The 16,519-nt window shown below is 38.3% G+C and overlaps 1 protein-coding gene across 2 annotated transcripts in view; it reads left to right on the top strand.

The window, feature by feature from the left end:
* The window catches only part of LOC122798288 (myelin basic protein), an 809,205-nt gene that overhangs the window by 737,831 nt on the left and 54,855 nt on the right, over nt 1-16,519 (top strand). The window contains exons 5-6 of one of the 2 annotated variants that reach the window (XM_044067101.1): nt 12,762-12,791; nt 13,317-13,349. In XM_044067101.1, the coding sequence (XP_043923036.1) occupies nt 12,762-12,791; nt 13,317-13,349 (63 nt within the window). The remainder of the gene's footprint in view (nt 1-12,761; nt 12,792-13,316; nt 13,350-16,519) is intronic. The other variant, XM_044067102.1, reaches the window with a different exon arrangement.

Raw genomic sequence — 16,519 nt, forward strand, 5'->3', positions numbered from 1 at the left:
ACCTTTAAAATCATATGCCTGCAAGTTTTTTCTTAACTGGGTCATGTTTTGGCTAAAAAAAAATCTAATGGGTCAGACCACGTGCTATATCAGAATCTCTTATTCTCATGTGAAACTTTCTCTGAAGTATTATTTCTGTCTCTGCCATTTTTATATGTACTTTTTCTCTCTGCATCTGCCAACCCTCAAGCCTCCACAGACAGTCATGCTCATTGGCTCTGCCATTCTGGGTATTCCCCAGTGATGGTAACAGCTGTCTATTGAGGCCATCATACAATTAACCTGATTGTCATTCCTGCACTAAGGGCATATTTTTATTGAATCTACTCCCCACTCAGGCAGGTGGATGGATGATCTGCATCATGTCAGGGACATATAGCATGTTCCCATGTACTTGTGATTTGAGCTAGCACCAAAATAGTTTGGTGCCACCCCTGAGACCATCTCTATCCCACTGCCCCTCCTCTGAAGTATTGCAGTATTATGAAGCCCTAGATCACCCCTCATCATCCCAGCATGGTGACACCCAGCTCTATCAAGCCTCCCAGCTGCTATTTGATCTCAGGTCACCTGGGCCATACGGCTTTATTCTTGTGTGCCAACAGAGCTGGCATCTGTGACATTTATTTAGAGGGTGCCAGAAAACTTTCATATCATCTGTAAAAACTCACCTTTACTGAGAGAAAGCAGAGCAAGCCACCACATCTGTGATTGCACATTATCACCTGCTACGGCAGCTTTAGTCCATAAACAAGAAAAATTCCCCTGATACCTGCATAGAATACAACCCGCATACTCATCTGTTCTCACACTGGTAGGAAGAAAGTAAATCACCATGGTTGTAGTCAGACAATTTGGTGACTGACGGGCACAGTTAATTTATCTCTCTCTCTCTGCCTTACCCCTTTATCATTAAGGTCATTATCTCCAGGAGGGCATGAGGTAAAAGCTACATACATCACGGATTTTCTAATTTTTGTTTGAGCCTTTAGGGCGCAGTTTATACATCTTGAGATCTATTCTCTGAGTCCCAGAGAGCTGTTTTCCTAGTTAATCATCAAAGGCGATGGCGTCAATACTGATAGCAAGGCATGGCTATAGATAACCAAATTGTCTACCCTAGTAATCTTCCTTCCTGTATTCTTGCATCTGTGGGAGTTAGCTAGATTTCTAACAAGTCTCTCTTCCTAACAAAATCTTCCAGCTCTTTGTATCCAGTTCTTAACCCAAGTCATCAAAATCAGTGGCAGTAAGTCTGCCACAGTGCCACCATGGCAGAGAAGGATGGATCCCTGATTATGACCCTAACAACTCATGTTCAGTTAGCTGCACTGGTGCTGGAGGGGATGGCATAAGGAGGATGGGAGTATGCAACCATTGTTCCCTACCTGGGTGACACCTAGTGGGAACATCAGGCACTTTTAGAGACTGGGCCTATTGAACACATGCTAACCAGGGCACATCGCCCTAATTCTGCAGAAACAGAATGCATGCTTCACCACAGAACACAGCATATGTAGAGCACAAATGAACTGCTGCAGGATTACGAGCCCCAGGGAAGTCAGGAGGTTATCCTGCTGGGTCTAGCAGACTGACCGCCTCCCTAGTGTATGACTCATCTTTTCATAGGAGAAATGAGCTGAGGAAGGCCTCCAACCAGTGAGTGAGTGAGTGAATGGGGCATAGAACACTAGCCTGAGCTAGTGGTATCTAAGGGAGAATGAGCAGGTCAATGAAGCAAAGAAAATGGAATCACTAGGTAAACCCAGGGGACAGGGAAATATCAGTAGCAGTACTGTTTGCACTATGCCAATGGGCAAGCCATAAGCACAGTGCCATTCTATGCCAAATATATGAAAGTCATGGAGTCATGTAATAAACATACTGACATAAACAATGCTGCAAAACATATGCTCCATGAAGTTGGTCCATGTTCATGTCACACCTGTGACATATTGCTTAGAAATGACTTTACCTCTATTTAACATTCAGCTATTCAGCCACAAGTTATTGTGTATTTGTACAACATCATGTTACACTGTAAATATGTATAAAATACAGAGAGTATAAGTTGCTGTTAATTTAAATGTTCAGTGTGTATATCCAACTCTAAGTACCATACTCTAAGTAATACTTAAGGCCTTCTAAGAGCTTACTACCTAATAGTCAGGGATTGAATGCCATAATTCCAAAAGCCTCATTCAGCACCTTTTTTAAATGCCAGCATATTCTCTACATTTCTGATTCTCAATGGCACAGCATTTCACAGCAGTCGCGATATTATATAAAATCTGTTCTTCATTAATTCCACATTTACCTTTGCGCTTCAACTAACACACCGTGGTTCCTTCTACTCAGCTGATCGTTATTAAATTCAGTGCCCATTGTTGCAGCCATGACATGCCTTTATATATATATATAAATCAGGATAAGGTCCCCCTCTTATTAACCTATAACTTATTGCAAACAAACACACCATCTATGGTCTAGTTTTATAACTGTGGTACCTTATCTTGATAATTTGTTTTGTGCAGAACCTTTGGATTTTTTCCAGCCCACAAATCTAAGCCATATTATAACTGCACTTTGCCATACACTATTTAATATTTTGTCTTGCTATCACTTTGTATATAGGCAGTAATACTGCGGCATCCCTGCTAAGTATACTATGTGGTATGTCCTTTGTAGATGAATCGGTTCAAGTACTGCTGCAGCAATACAGTAGTCGCCCTGGATGACAGCACATGCTCCTCCCCCTTTACTAATACTAAGACAGAAAGGTAAACAAAGACATTTTACTTTAAGTGTTAAAAATAGGTCCATTGCTTAGTAGCGTATGATTATATATACCTACATTTTATACCTATTTACACGCACACACATCTGTGTGTGTCTGCTGCAGACTGCATCAACCCATCTTTAGTCAAAATTCACTTGCAACATTTGATGAAAACATATGTAATTGCAGACTGATATGTTTCATCAGTATAAGTGAATGGATGCAATGGTTGCCACATGGACTGTGTTTTTTCCCAAATCTGCACTTAGTGGAGTAAGGGAATTTTTCCTTCTGCCCATTGTTACGTGACCTTGGAGATGGTATATTTAAGTAAAGAGAAGTGCACAGAAATTGCTCCACTGCAAAAACATTGAGTTTTTTTTTTACTTTGATTTAAGGATTTTTAAGGTTTAACTCTGTTTTCTGTGTTATACATATCGGGATATCAATGTTCAATCAAGCCTTACTCAAACATTTGATATACACTGACATTTCTGGTTTTAAATCATTTGTGTAAATATAAGCAGTCATTACTTGATGCCAAGTTATGTTATTAGGATAATTCTAGAAAAATACTCACACGCATATTTTGAGTTACCTCTGAAAAGCAACTCTTGCCCTCCCCAGAGGGCTTTCTCTGTTGATACACTGAATAAATAGTTCAGTATTCACTTGTGTCACTAAATGGAGAACATCTAGATACTGCACACAATGTACCCCATCTCAGAATCAAACTGGAGAACATCTTGTTGTGAGTCAGCAATGCTACTCCCTGTACTATTGTGCTACATCAGGATAACAGTTTGTAAGTAAAACAGCCACCTCTTCCAGATGCTTCTTATTTACGTCTCTCTAATCACTCTCCCCAGTAAGTTGCATGAAATTGTACCTACATTAACAGAAACATCTTCTCCCTACAAAATCATTTAATTTTAGGGGGATTCAGTCTAACTCTCCTTGGCCCTCATAAAGCAATATCAGTGAATTATACCTTTAAAATTAATAATCTACATAAAAACCAACCCCCTTTCAAAATCACCTTAAAGCCCAAGTCATCAGTTTTTTTTTCAGTTTGTACAACTGCCAGGCAGTCACAGATTGCAGCCCAATTTAGTCTTGTCAAGATCCCATTTAGGTAGGTAACTTTCTCACTTCCATACTTCTTTCACTTCAAAATAAACTTTTTGCCAATGTGACATGTTTATATAAGACACATCAAAACAACTGGATTACAAAATAACTTTGCTACGTAAACCACATCATAACAATTGGATTACAAAATAACTTAAATCTCTCCTTAAAAGTAAGGATGAAGATTGGTTCCTGTAGATCAATCAACTGCCAGTACTCAAGACACATTTGTAATCTTCCTTCATTTGCTCCCCCTCAAGCAACATCACATACTAAATTCCATGTTACCAAAATACATCTACTTTCACCGAACCAAAGGTAAATACATAAAAACTAACCTGAAAAAATAAATTCTTGCCCCAAAATGGATAGATAATTTCATTGGTTTGTCAAATCATGCAAAGACTACATTGTTACTCCCCCCTCAATGTATATACAGCTTTCCTCTCTACCACAAGCCCTTACCCTTAAGCTGGAAAAATACGGCCATAAAACCACTAGACCAAATATCAAAACCCAACCCACCTTCTGACTACCAGCCAATATCAAGCCTTCCAATCTTTGGTAAAATTCCAGAAAAAATTGTGTACAACCAACCACCAGAAAACATTGAAACTTGTATCTTTTGGCAAGAAACCAGTATGGGCTCTGAAGATGTTACAGTACCATCACAACACCATGAACCCTGACTGATTGACATTGCATGTAATATCAATAAAGATTATCTAATTAGTAAAGTTTTAACAGGCCTTACAAAGCCTTTTGATTTACTGGGCCACTCCCTTCTTCCTTATGTACCTCTGACATATGGACTTATTCTTGGAACCATTTAGTTGCTTTGGGACTATCACTTTAACCATTCCTTCACACTTAAAATGAGCTCTTCTAACTGACGTTAAGTCTGCATTTTAACCTTTCATTCACAGTCAGAATCAGCTCTTCTTTTTCAGGTCAAGAAAAACACTTTAAAGGCATGTACACCAATGTCTGATTCTTGCTGCCGTCTTTCTTTTTATGTATTATTAGACATCTTCACTAGCTACTCACACCACAACGTGATAATTTACCATAATACTGTAAGCAGATGAAATCATAATTTACAGGTCTGAACCATCCCATAAAGACACAGAAAATCAGTTTAAAGATGGTATTTTCCTATTATCTGTCTGGAAAAAAACACGAACCTGCTACTCACCATCTCAAAAATTAAAGCAATGCTCTTTCGAACTAGCCAAAACATTATCCACAGAATCCCTAGACAGCTGTGGACAGTAGTCTATATTCTAAACCAAAATATTGGAAGCAACCACATCCTTCAAGTACCTAGGTCTTGTTAGTCCAGAATCAAAATTTCAACTGCACATAGAAAATATTAAAGCAAAAAAAAAAAATCAAAGTTTACTATTTTTACTATGGACAAATCTCTCACATCCTCTCAGCAGCAGAAAGTGAAATCAAAGTCCCTGAGGCACAGCTAAAATATGGAGTTCCTATAATTTGCATCACATCTGAAAAGAACTTTAGCTCCCTTCATACAACCTCAGACAAGATATATAGAATTAATATCCTTGTTCACCCTCACAGTGAACATCATTGTGCAATGTCAAAAAAAGAAGAAAAAAAAGAAAAGCTAGCTGGCTCTGAGTCAGCAGAGGAAATTCTACTAACGCTCCATCTTTGCAAACTCCTAAAACTGAATATTTACCCTAAAAAGGCAGACTTTCAAAAAGAAAAATAACATTTACAGCCTCCAGTGTTGTCCAACTAATTGTACTTCTCTGTAAACCACTATTGTAAAGCTTCACAGTAGAGATTGTGGGTCTATATTAAATCAGCAATCGCTTAAAAAAGCGAATGCTGATTTATCGATTTTTTCAAATCTAGGTGCTTAGGATCCCCCCCCTCCCCCCTTGGCTGACCTGGTGTGACTTAGTTTGAACTCTACAGTTCCCTAGAAAACGATGTCTACAGGACTGCAATCAGTTTCTCTCAACATTTAAACAGATTGAACTCTACAGTTCCCTACAAAACAGTGTCTACAGGACTGCAATCAGTTTCTATCAACATTTAAACAGATTGAACTCTACAGTTCCCTACAAAACGGTGTCGACAGGACTGCAATCGGTTTCTCTCAACATTTAAACAGATTGAACTCTACAGTTCCCTACAAATCGGTGTCTACAGGACTGCAATCGGTTTCTCTCAACATTTAAACAGATTGAACTCTACAGTTCCCTACAAAACGGTGTCTACAGGACTGCAATCAGTTTCTCTCAACATTTAAACAGATTGAACTCTACAGTTCCCTACACAACGGTGTCTACAGGACTGCAATCAGTTTCTCTCAACATTTAAACAGAGTAGGTTGCACACACAAAAGGCATTTGTTAAGCTTTCACTTACAGTGCTTTGTAATTAAGCAGGTCACCATACTGGTCAGCCATAGGGCTCTTTGTTTCTACTTGAGTGGTTGCCACCTTCCCCTGTAACTGAAGTAAATTGACTCTTACATTAAGAGCTGTAATACTTACCTTATAGCTTTAGGACACTTTAGGAAACCTTGTAAACTGCAATAGCCCCGCTACACTCGGGCTCTCTTCGCTCCTCTCCCTGCCCCTAATTCCCTCCCGCCCCCAGTACCTCTAAAGTTATAGTACTATAGCCTCTCCCCCACTTTTTAGATCCTATCTGCTTTCATCTGGGATAATTCCACCCACCCCCATTCTACTACCTACATTTTAATAGCACCTATTAGCTTTCATCTGGCATTCTCCCATCCCCCTTCCAGTACCTTTACCTCACCACTCTATCTTCTGGTGTTGCATCACCAGGTAAAACAGTTCCTTAACTCACTAGCTGAATCACAGATAATGATATACTCCTCTTTACTACCCCTCTTGTTCACACCATACCTCCTTACCTTGTATGAAAACCAATTTCTCACGGGATTTCAGGTCCCAAAAGGCCATACTATCACCCCAGCTGTAAATCCCTCCACCTTCAACCATACTTACAGTACCAGATCCTATCCAACATCTTGTTCAGTCTATCAACTTCTCAACCCCAGGCACATTAGCTCTAGATCCAAACACTACCACAAATTAATAAACAAATTCCTGAAGTTCATCACCAAGTATAGACTCAACCTAATACTTGGTGGTGATATTCACCCCAACCCTGGCCCACTCACTTCAGATACACATACCCCGTCTAAATGCAATCTAAGCTACAAACCTACAATTAATAGGCCAACTAACTCTCTCCAAGTCTGTCATCTCAATATTAGAAACATTAATAACAAGGTACATGAATTGCATGCACTTCTGGATGTCCACTCCCCTGAGATTCTCTGTTTATCTGAAACCTGGTTAAAACATAACACTAAAGACAATGAAGTGTTACCACCTGGGTACAACATACACAGGCTGGATCATGCTTCGAGGAAGGGGGGGTGGGGTAGCTGTACTCTAAATCTGAGTTGAATGTCACCATAAATGTAATACAACCTCCTCAGATTAATAACTCAAAGATTCTTGCCACCAAATTGCAACTTAATAAAAATAAATGTATTAATATCATCTGTATGTACATTCCCCCAGGTAACAATATATCTACATTTGAAGATATCCTGCACTGGCTATCATGTCACTACCCCCAAGAAACCCTACTACTTGGAGACTTTAACATAGACTGGGGCACCTGTTCCTCAGAATCCCCAACCACCCATATTAACCTGCATGCATTTACACAAATCATATCCACCTCTACCAGGATAGGTAAACCCAACCAAAAAGAAAGTATACTTGACTGGGTACTCATAAACAGTCACCCCCAACTGTACACCTCTGGTACCCTCCTTAAAGGCCTAAGCGATCACCTTCTCACAAATGTAATTAAGCACAAAACCATTAATTCCCAACAACCCTTACTCAGAAAGGTTAGAAACAATAAAAACTTTGACCCTGCCAAATTCCAACAAGAACTAAACTCATGTAATTGGTCTATTCTAAAACACCTCCCCTTAGAGGAAGCAGTAGCATACTTTAACAACAAATTCCTTGAGATCCTTGATTTGCATGCACCTGTTCGTTCAAAGAGAACCAAGGCAAAAACTGCACCATGGCTTTCTATAGAGTCTAAACTCAAAATTACCCTTATAAACAAAGCATGGGCTTTATGGCGTTCTTCTAAAGACCCTTAAGAATGCATTAAATACAGGCAATCCAGGAATGAAACCAAAAAATCAATTTTACAAGACAAAAAACAATACTACTGTAATTTACAGACAGTAAATCAAAATAACCCTCAGAAGTTTTGAGCAGGTTTAAATAATCTACTACATCGTGGACAAACTTCAACCCCAATCCCTGCTGCTACTATTGATAAAACCCCTGAAGATGTTTCTGATAGTTTTAACCAATTCTTTACTGAGACAATTCAAGCCCTAGCTAGCCAACAAACTCCTAGCTCCCCTGGTCCTGAAAGTAGCACCCCTAGAAACCTACTCGCGTTCAGCTTCCAACCAGTCGCCACTTCACTTATCCGTACCTTGATCAAAAAATTAAAACCCACTACACTTTCTGCTGATCAACTCCCTGCCGAGTACCTACAAAAATCAGCTGATGCTATTGCTTACCCTGTCTCAATACTAATCAATCGAACCATAGTAGAAGCTAAAATTCCCACCATCTGGAAAATATCCTATGTAATCCCACTTCACAAAGGAGACAGCTCTACTGAATTCTCCAATTATAGGCCAATAGCTATACTCTCTCCACTTGCAAAGATTATGGAAAAATGTATTCATGAACAACTCATGCACCACCTAATCCAGAATCGCCTTATGGCAGACACTCAGCATGGCTTCCCATCCTCATCACAGCACTACTTCAGCCCTCCTAGCCTTTACTAACACCATAAACCATAATCGCAACAATAATTATATATCCTCAGCCCTCTTTTTGGATCTTTCCAAGGCATTCAATATGGTTGATCACCAACCTTTAATCCACACACTGCAAACATTCTGTTTAGATACTGGAGCCCTCCAATCATTTCAAGTCCTACCTGGATGGTCGACAGCAGGCTGTCCTCTGGCAGAACAAACTCTCTAACCTTCTACCTAACACCCTTGGAGTACCACAAGGCTCTATACTAGGGCCCTTGCTGTTCTCCATCTTCATTAACGACCTTTATACTGTCATCCCAAAAGTCAGCTGTATCCAATATGCTGATGACTCTACACTGATTTGCTCAGCCACATCTCCAGTATAGTTATGGTCAGCTACCCAGACCACCTTTAATACAGTAGAAAACTGGCTTTCTGAACATCATCTGATCCTAAATCCAAAAAAAACTAAAATGCTGTTATTTTCACCAACACGTAGGTCTACCGCTTTCACCTTTACCATAAAATCAAATGATGGCACAATAATCTCCCCTGACCCATCTACAAAACTATTAGGTGTCATCATAGACAATAATCTAAAATTTGACCTACATGTTAACCAAGCTATCAAAACCATCAATAAAAAAGTAGGGTCACTTTACAGAATAAAAGCCTTCCTAACCCCTCCAGCTAAAATTGCCATAGGTCGCTCTCACCTTCTTTCAACCCTTCTGTATGCATCCCCTCTACTCTCGAATTTAAACAAAACTGTACTTAACAAACTCAGGTTTGCCACTGGGCTGCCTTTTAGGACACATCATTGCATCAATCTAAATCAGCTTGGGTGGCTTGAACTACCCAGCCTAATCCAGTATAACCAACTGATTATGGCCTATAAAATCCTCTATAATCCGGACAATACTCCTGCACTTAAAAATATTATCACCCCCTATAACAATCCTAGACCACTTCGATCCTCTAACAAACTACTAATTCAGACTAGCAAAATTAATAACACAGCCGGTGATTCTCTCTTTGCAAACTCTGTAAGTAGATCCTGGAACTCTCTTCCAGCTGATATTACCTTACTTTCCACCTTAGGTCAATTTAAAACTAGACTCAAACAACATTTGTCACTTAACTGGCTATGTCAATGTATCAAGCCTGGCTAACTCTCTCTAGAATGTGTAAAAATCTGTTAACCAGTTTACCATGTAATTTAATTTAATCCTGACTTGTGCTCAGGATTAACTGTAACCTGTGGAACTTGTTTAACTTGCTTACTTATGTAATCCCTGTAAATAGTCTGTTTGTAATATGTAATGCTGGTATTATGTAATGCTGTATCTGCTTACCCTTTGAGTTTTTCTCCCCGGGCCTCTGCTGAAAATGGACATGCATCCAGTCGGACTATCCCGGTCAACAAATGTAAAATAAATAAAATAAAATAAAATAAAAATGTAAGCGAAAGCTTACAATCCCAAACACTTGGAACAGCAATTTTTTTCACAGGGAAAAAAAATTGCTGTTCCACAAAAAATAAATAAATAAGTAAAAATAAAAACTTCAAAACATTGCATAAAGTGGGGGGCTTCACCCCCCCCACACCCTCCGATGTGGGGGGCTGTGCCCTCACACACACCCTACTTAAATATACCAACTCCGAGATCGCATTTCAGTGAAGAAAACGGCAAATTAACGGAGGTGGCCAAGCGATTTCCTTCCCAGGGAAAGAAATCTCTTATATGCCTTTCGCTGTTTTGCTGTTTCGTGCTTTCAAGTTTAATCAAGATGCATTTGAAGGATTGCATCTTCAATTATATAATAGGACCCCAATATTATTGTTTTGCAGCACAAAGACTAAAGCTCTGGGAATCACTCCCCTCCCGAATACACACACACACACACACACACACACACACACACACACACACACACACACACACACACACACACACACACACACACACACTCATTCTCTATTCGAAATCTTAACAACTGTTCAAAATTTCATAAAAAATTAAAAGCTCACCTGCTTGAAGACTCACAAGGCTGGTGCTTTAAACATAATGACATAACATAAGATGCTAACAGAAGTAGCCCAAGCAGTACAGGTTCTATAGAAAAATTACAAGTAGCACATCTTGTTTATAAGTTTGCAATACTTAGCACTAGATCATTTACGTTTACATGGTTTTGTCCAAACTAACATCAGTGATGTATGTCTGATGTATATCTGAAACTAAAAGCAATTGCAAAATATAATTACGTAGCTAATTTCCTAGCCTTTCAACTTTATATGCAGTTTTATGAAAAGAATGGTATAGGTATGATTGTATGCCCTATTGTTTATTTCTTTCCCCAACATCATATCCCACTGTGTTTTACATTGTGATTATATAATGTGCAAGAGGGATTGTAGAGCCATAAACATATTGGACCAGTTTTACTTCTTTGCACGGAATGACTATGTCATTCACAAGCAAGGACTGATATCTTGAAGCAAAAAGAAAAAAGCACGTAAACAATCCTTGCACTTTTCTTGTGGTGCTCAGTTACCAACTACAAATATATACTATTCCTCTAATTTCTGTATTCTGTATATCTTCTCTCTGCTACTCCCTAAGCCTGAGCTGACTTAGCATAAAGTTGCTAGTGTTGGTTGTGGTTGAAAATGGTCTATTACAGCAGTCATATTGCTTCCAGAAAATTATTTACAAGTAAAGAATGCGAAGTTGCGATGGCAGATAAGAATTGCCAGATTCCTTTCTCTGCTCAGCTAAAAAAGTATGGATAGTAGTTAATCTTTGTGACAGAACATTTAGTGAATTTACCTGAGTACAAAAATGCATACACTGCTTGGAAAATTACAGTTTCATTGAGAAGAACTATTGGTGTTGATTATACAGGTAAGAGGGATGGAGGGGGGATATGTGTGTGTGTGTGTGTGTGTGTGTGTGTGTGTGTGTGTGTGTGGGTATTGCATAAAGTAGCAGCATCTACATACTATCCATTCCTTCACATCCTCCCACGTGTAACATGGAAGTGCTGTCAGAGTCAGCTTGGCTTGCTTTGACACTCCTAATTACAGTTTATAAAGTTTACACCTTTGTCTGCCTTTGAGAACTGTTTTTTTTTTATTCCACTTTTCAGGCCTCTAGTTCTTTCTCACCTCTCTGTTGTATTTTTGACTTCAGTAGTCATTCTGGTATTGCTAATTTATCAAAAATGAATACAAAACTAACTAATTACCACAGCAGTCATTTCTGATCTTCTGCAAGTTGTGCACTTCACTTTTTTGTCTAGCAACATCTTTAGTTTTCTTTTTTCATCTCTATAATGACCTCATTGGTTTTTCTTATTTCTTCTCTGTAATGTACTGCAGGCAAGTTTTTTTTCCCTAATTTGTGCTTCACTACATTTACAACCTTTAATCCCAATTTAAAACTCTTTTCATCATTTTTATGTACTCCCTTTTGGTTTATGGCCCTGCTTTTTTTTTCCGAACTTGTACTTATTTTACCCTTAGAAGCTCTTCTACCCCTTCAGGCAATCAAGATGAACTATGTGCTTTTCTCCCTCGTTTTAAAAGTAACCTTCCTGACAGCTGTCTTTTCAATACCTTTTTTTAGGTGCTTCCCTCATGTAACTTATGCCACTTCCAGCTCAACCTCTAACTTCTTGTTCTATTACCCAGTAAACTGAAAAGTTATTATTTAATTAAATAAATTAATGTTTCTTATTATTTGTGTAGCTCAATTCTGAAAGCAAATTATGCAACAGCCGTTAGAGTGAACAGGTGCTAAAAGGTAAAAATGGTAACTATTTTCTGTGAGTATAGAGTTACCTCATACTGCAGAGTATTAAGTGCAGTGATATTAACAGCAAACATAATATGTTATGATGATAACAGATGTATTTGGAGTGGTGTAATTACTATACTCTGTCTCATTTTATTTGCAGGTGACCAAATCACCACCTCCACCACCCAAGGTAGGCCATTTTTTTCTGAAATCCTAACCTGTATATACTATGTCTCTAGATTATAGTTGTGTGGTTTTTGATGTTGTCTGCTTTTCTACTGCTCCATGGCTTGCCACAAAGTACCAGTTAACACATCCACAGTGGTAATGCATTCAGTGGCAATGCTTTCAGTCATAATGCATTGATGTCTTTGTCTTATTGTGCTCTCCCGTTTTCTGAGTGCCACCAAAGTTATTCCAACAGAATCTCTGTAGGTAGTGTTCCATTTTATTGCTAAATTCCTGACTTTTGCAATAATTTTCATTTTTCAACAGTTTAAAAACTGTGCTAAGTTAGTTTGATTTATAAAATCTTGATGTCTCTGCTTTCTCTCAAGTCATGCTAGATGAAACATAATTTTTTTTGTCAAACAGCAGTTTTGAGCATAAATGTGTTCCACTGCATCTTGTATGCCATTGTCAGTCAGTCATGCTAATATTTGTGTACCTCTTCCTGTGATCATCATGGCTATGTCTCTGTCTCTTGTATATTTAGGGGAGAGGACTGTCCCTCGCCAGATTTAGCTGGGTAGGTGACAAATGCACGTCCATTCACAGCCATCTTTTGTTAGCCACATCAAAACACATTCACCATTTTCTTTAAAGTTGTTGACATATAAACCCACCATCAGCATTTTTTTCTGATTTCTTTAACCGCTCCATACAAAACATAATTTGCATGAAACAGACACTAGCATGAATTCCTTACTGCTCACATGGGCATTTCCGACTTACACACATTCAAGCCATTCAGTTTGTTTGGAAATAAGGCCGCCACTGCCAAATGACTTGTTCGAAGCACTTTGAGTGGAGCCAAGTGTATTAATTCATTTTCTCATGGCTCACAGTATGAATAATGGCAAATGGTAAGTGTCTGTCCTTGAATGCTCTTGTCTGTGTATGTTTTTTTTCCTTATGTCTTTACTCACTACTATAGTCAGCTTACATTAACTACTTTTTATGTTGGTTTAATCTACATTTTAATTGTCAAAGAATATACAAGCAAGCATATTTTCCTAGGACAATGGTTAAATGTGTGACCTTTTAATTACTGTATGCTGACTCTAACAATGGTAAGATGTTAAGAGAGTTAATCTCTGTTAGAAGCTCATCTGTATATCTAGCATCAGCTGCGACAGTCACTTGATCTGCCAGGAGACAGACTGCTACATATTACAAGTAAAACACAGATTTCGCCATGTAGATGTATGTTTTATAGTCACAAAAGAAGGAAATTGCTGCCTGACACAAAATTATATCTATATTTACTTAGACTGTAAGTCACAGGTGTAAGTTCAATGCAGAACCAACATTTGTGGAATGGTGGTTACAGTGAGAAAGGCAGTAGCAGTGTTGCTGGTGTTGAATATTTTCTGCAGAGAAGTAAACAATGACACTTTCCAGTGGTGCCATCTATTAACCATTCCAAATAACTACATGATAATTATTATTTGCAATTTCACTTGAAATACAAAACAGATAATAAATTATGTTACTTCTGAGATGCACACTGGTAGCATTGTCTGTTTTAGATTCCAGTGTTACAAACTGTTTTGAGGTTTTATCGTTTTGGTATCAAACTACATAAATCAAATCCATTTTCCTGACAAGCTAGGGACCTGGAAGCAAATATAGAATATAGCAGATATATAGGAAAGTACCTTTTTTTGTCTTTGCTAGTAGCACTCTGGAAATGAAAACAATACAAGTCATTAATAGGAAACATTACAGGGTGAATAACTTTCTGGTTTGCATGTGGTCACATGGGTGGCATTATCAGTATGGATAACTGTTGTTATAGCACCAACAAGTCTTTAAGCTTTTAGCAAGTAGTGTTTTCAGGTGTTTAGGTTAAAATAGAGTGAAGTGCGTTTAATTTATTTCTACATTTGAAGTATATCAAAGCAGAAAAAGCCTGACAATATGGCAGCAGGCTACTCTTCATTTTAGCTATATGTACAAATCAGTCTTAATTGTACTGGTAGTAAATTTTGGGGACTTTAAGTGAAGTAATATGAAAACACAAATCTGTGGCATAATGTTGGTGACTGAGTTCTGTATTTATTTACTGATATGTTTGTTTCATACTTTAATTAGCATGACAACACACAATATGAAAACTTAAGAGAAAACTTTAGGCACTGGAGAGCAAAGCATAGCGAATAATATATGCCTACATGGTAAAACAGAATGGAGATTGTTTGGGTGCTACATTAAAGTGGTGAAAACTGGCTGGAGACTTACAGCACACAACAATGGCAAGACCAGTGGAGAGGAGGAGGAGAAGGTGAAGAAAGGTAGGTGGGAGGTCAGAGATGGGAAGGTCCTCTTCTCTCTATCAGATGAAGTTTGCAGGCTGTCTGTCACAGTGCTATTAGAGAGTTAGATGTAACAAATAATCATACGGATTCATGGAGTGGATGGATGGAGTGGGACTGATGATGGGGTGGGACTGAGGGTGGGGGTGGGACTGAGTTACAGATAATCTTATATGTGGTAAAGACCAAAAGGTAGTTTGCCCTAGACTGAAAGGGAGTTCAGTCAGGGATGAAGGATCTGTTAACTGATGGGTACTGTATGGTGCAAGCAGGAAAAGTCCACACATAGTGCATTGCATTAAATGTTAAGAATGTTCTGGTTCATAACCATAGAGGGATGAAGCCTAATTATAATCCAGATGATTCAGGATGGCTTGGTGACCTAGGCACCAAATGAAAGCATCTGGTTGATAATGATAATGTAGACCCTACTGTCATCTGTCAGGGGAAAGGGTGGAATAGAGCATCTCAGAATGGTTTCTCTGTCTATATTCCCTGGTAGAGAAATAGATGGACAGAGGTGGGCAGTATTACTTTGTGTTGAATATTACTAACAAGTTTTACAGCACTGTAAGTCATTAGAAGAACTCTGATTCCAAAATCACGGAAGCATTGTTTAAAAATTGTAATGGGTTTAATAGGAAAGGTTATGTTTAATTCTTACTTATTTCTTAATTTAAACTGGGAAGCAGAGAGGTTCTATGGAAAGATTTCAGTATCAAAGCTCTGGGATCTTAGATCCAGCCCTTTATTTTGGTCAATGCCTGTTTTGAGTTTATAGATTTAATCTAAGAGAAATTCAATACACAGTTTATTTAATGAAATCACATTTAATCTAAAATTTCATATACTGCAAATATTCCTACAAAAGTTCGTATTAAAACTCTTAAATTTCTTTTTACTTTGAGTGGAAACTCTGCCTTTCTTTGCACAACATGAATATTCATTTTGCAATGCCTGTAAAACTAAGTAGTGACACATAAATATAACTTATTTAGATCCCAGCACACTACATGCAGAAGAGTTATCAGTGAAACCTTCCTCTGCATTATAGTCCACTCATTTTTTACCTCTTTCAATCAAAGAGTACAGAAAACCTTCTTCCTCTACAATACTCTGGTTCCTTACTAGGAAGAGTACATTTACAGTTTACATCTAGTACTGCTAGTTTGTGTTAGTCTCTGGAAATTGTCAGCTTCTTCTATTGCGTCAGGGAGCAATATATCAAGGAGGAAAACAAGCTTGTTCCCCAGAAACATCAAACATTTTGTTCTTTGGTAGTGCCTACGATAATGACCTTGACTCCACTTTAATTAATTGGTGAAATTTCTTCAAGGAGTGAGAAAAAATATCACACAATCTGTTTTTTTTAAATATGTTT

This window comes from Protopterus annectens, chromosome 3.part1 (assembly GCF_019279795.1).
Source record: "Protopterus annectens isolate FY-2018-M chromosome 3.part1, PAN1.0, whole genome shotgun sequence".
NCBI lineage: Eukaryota > Metazoa > Chordata > Ceratodontiformes > Protopteridae > Protopterus > Protopterus annectens.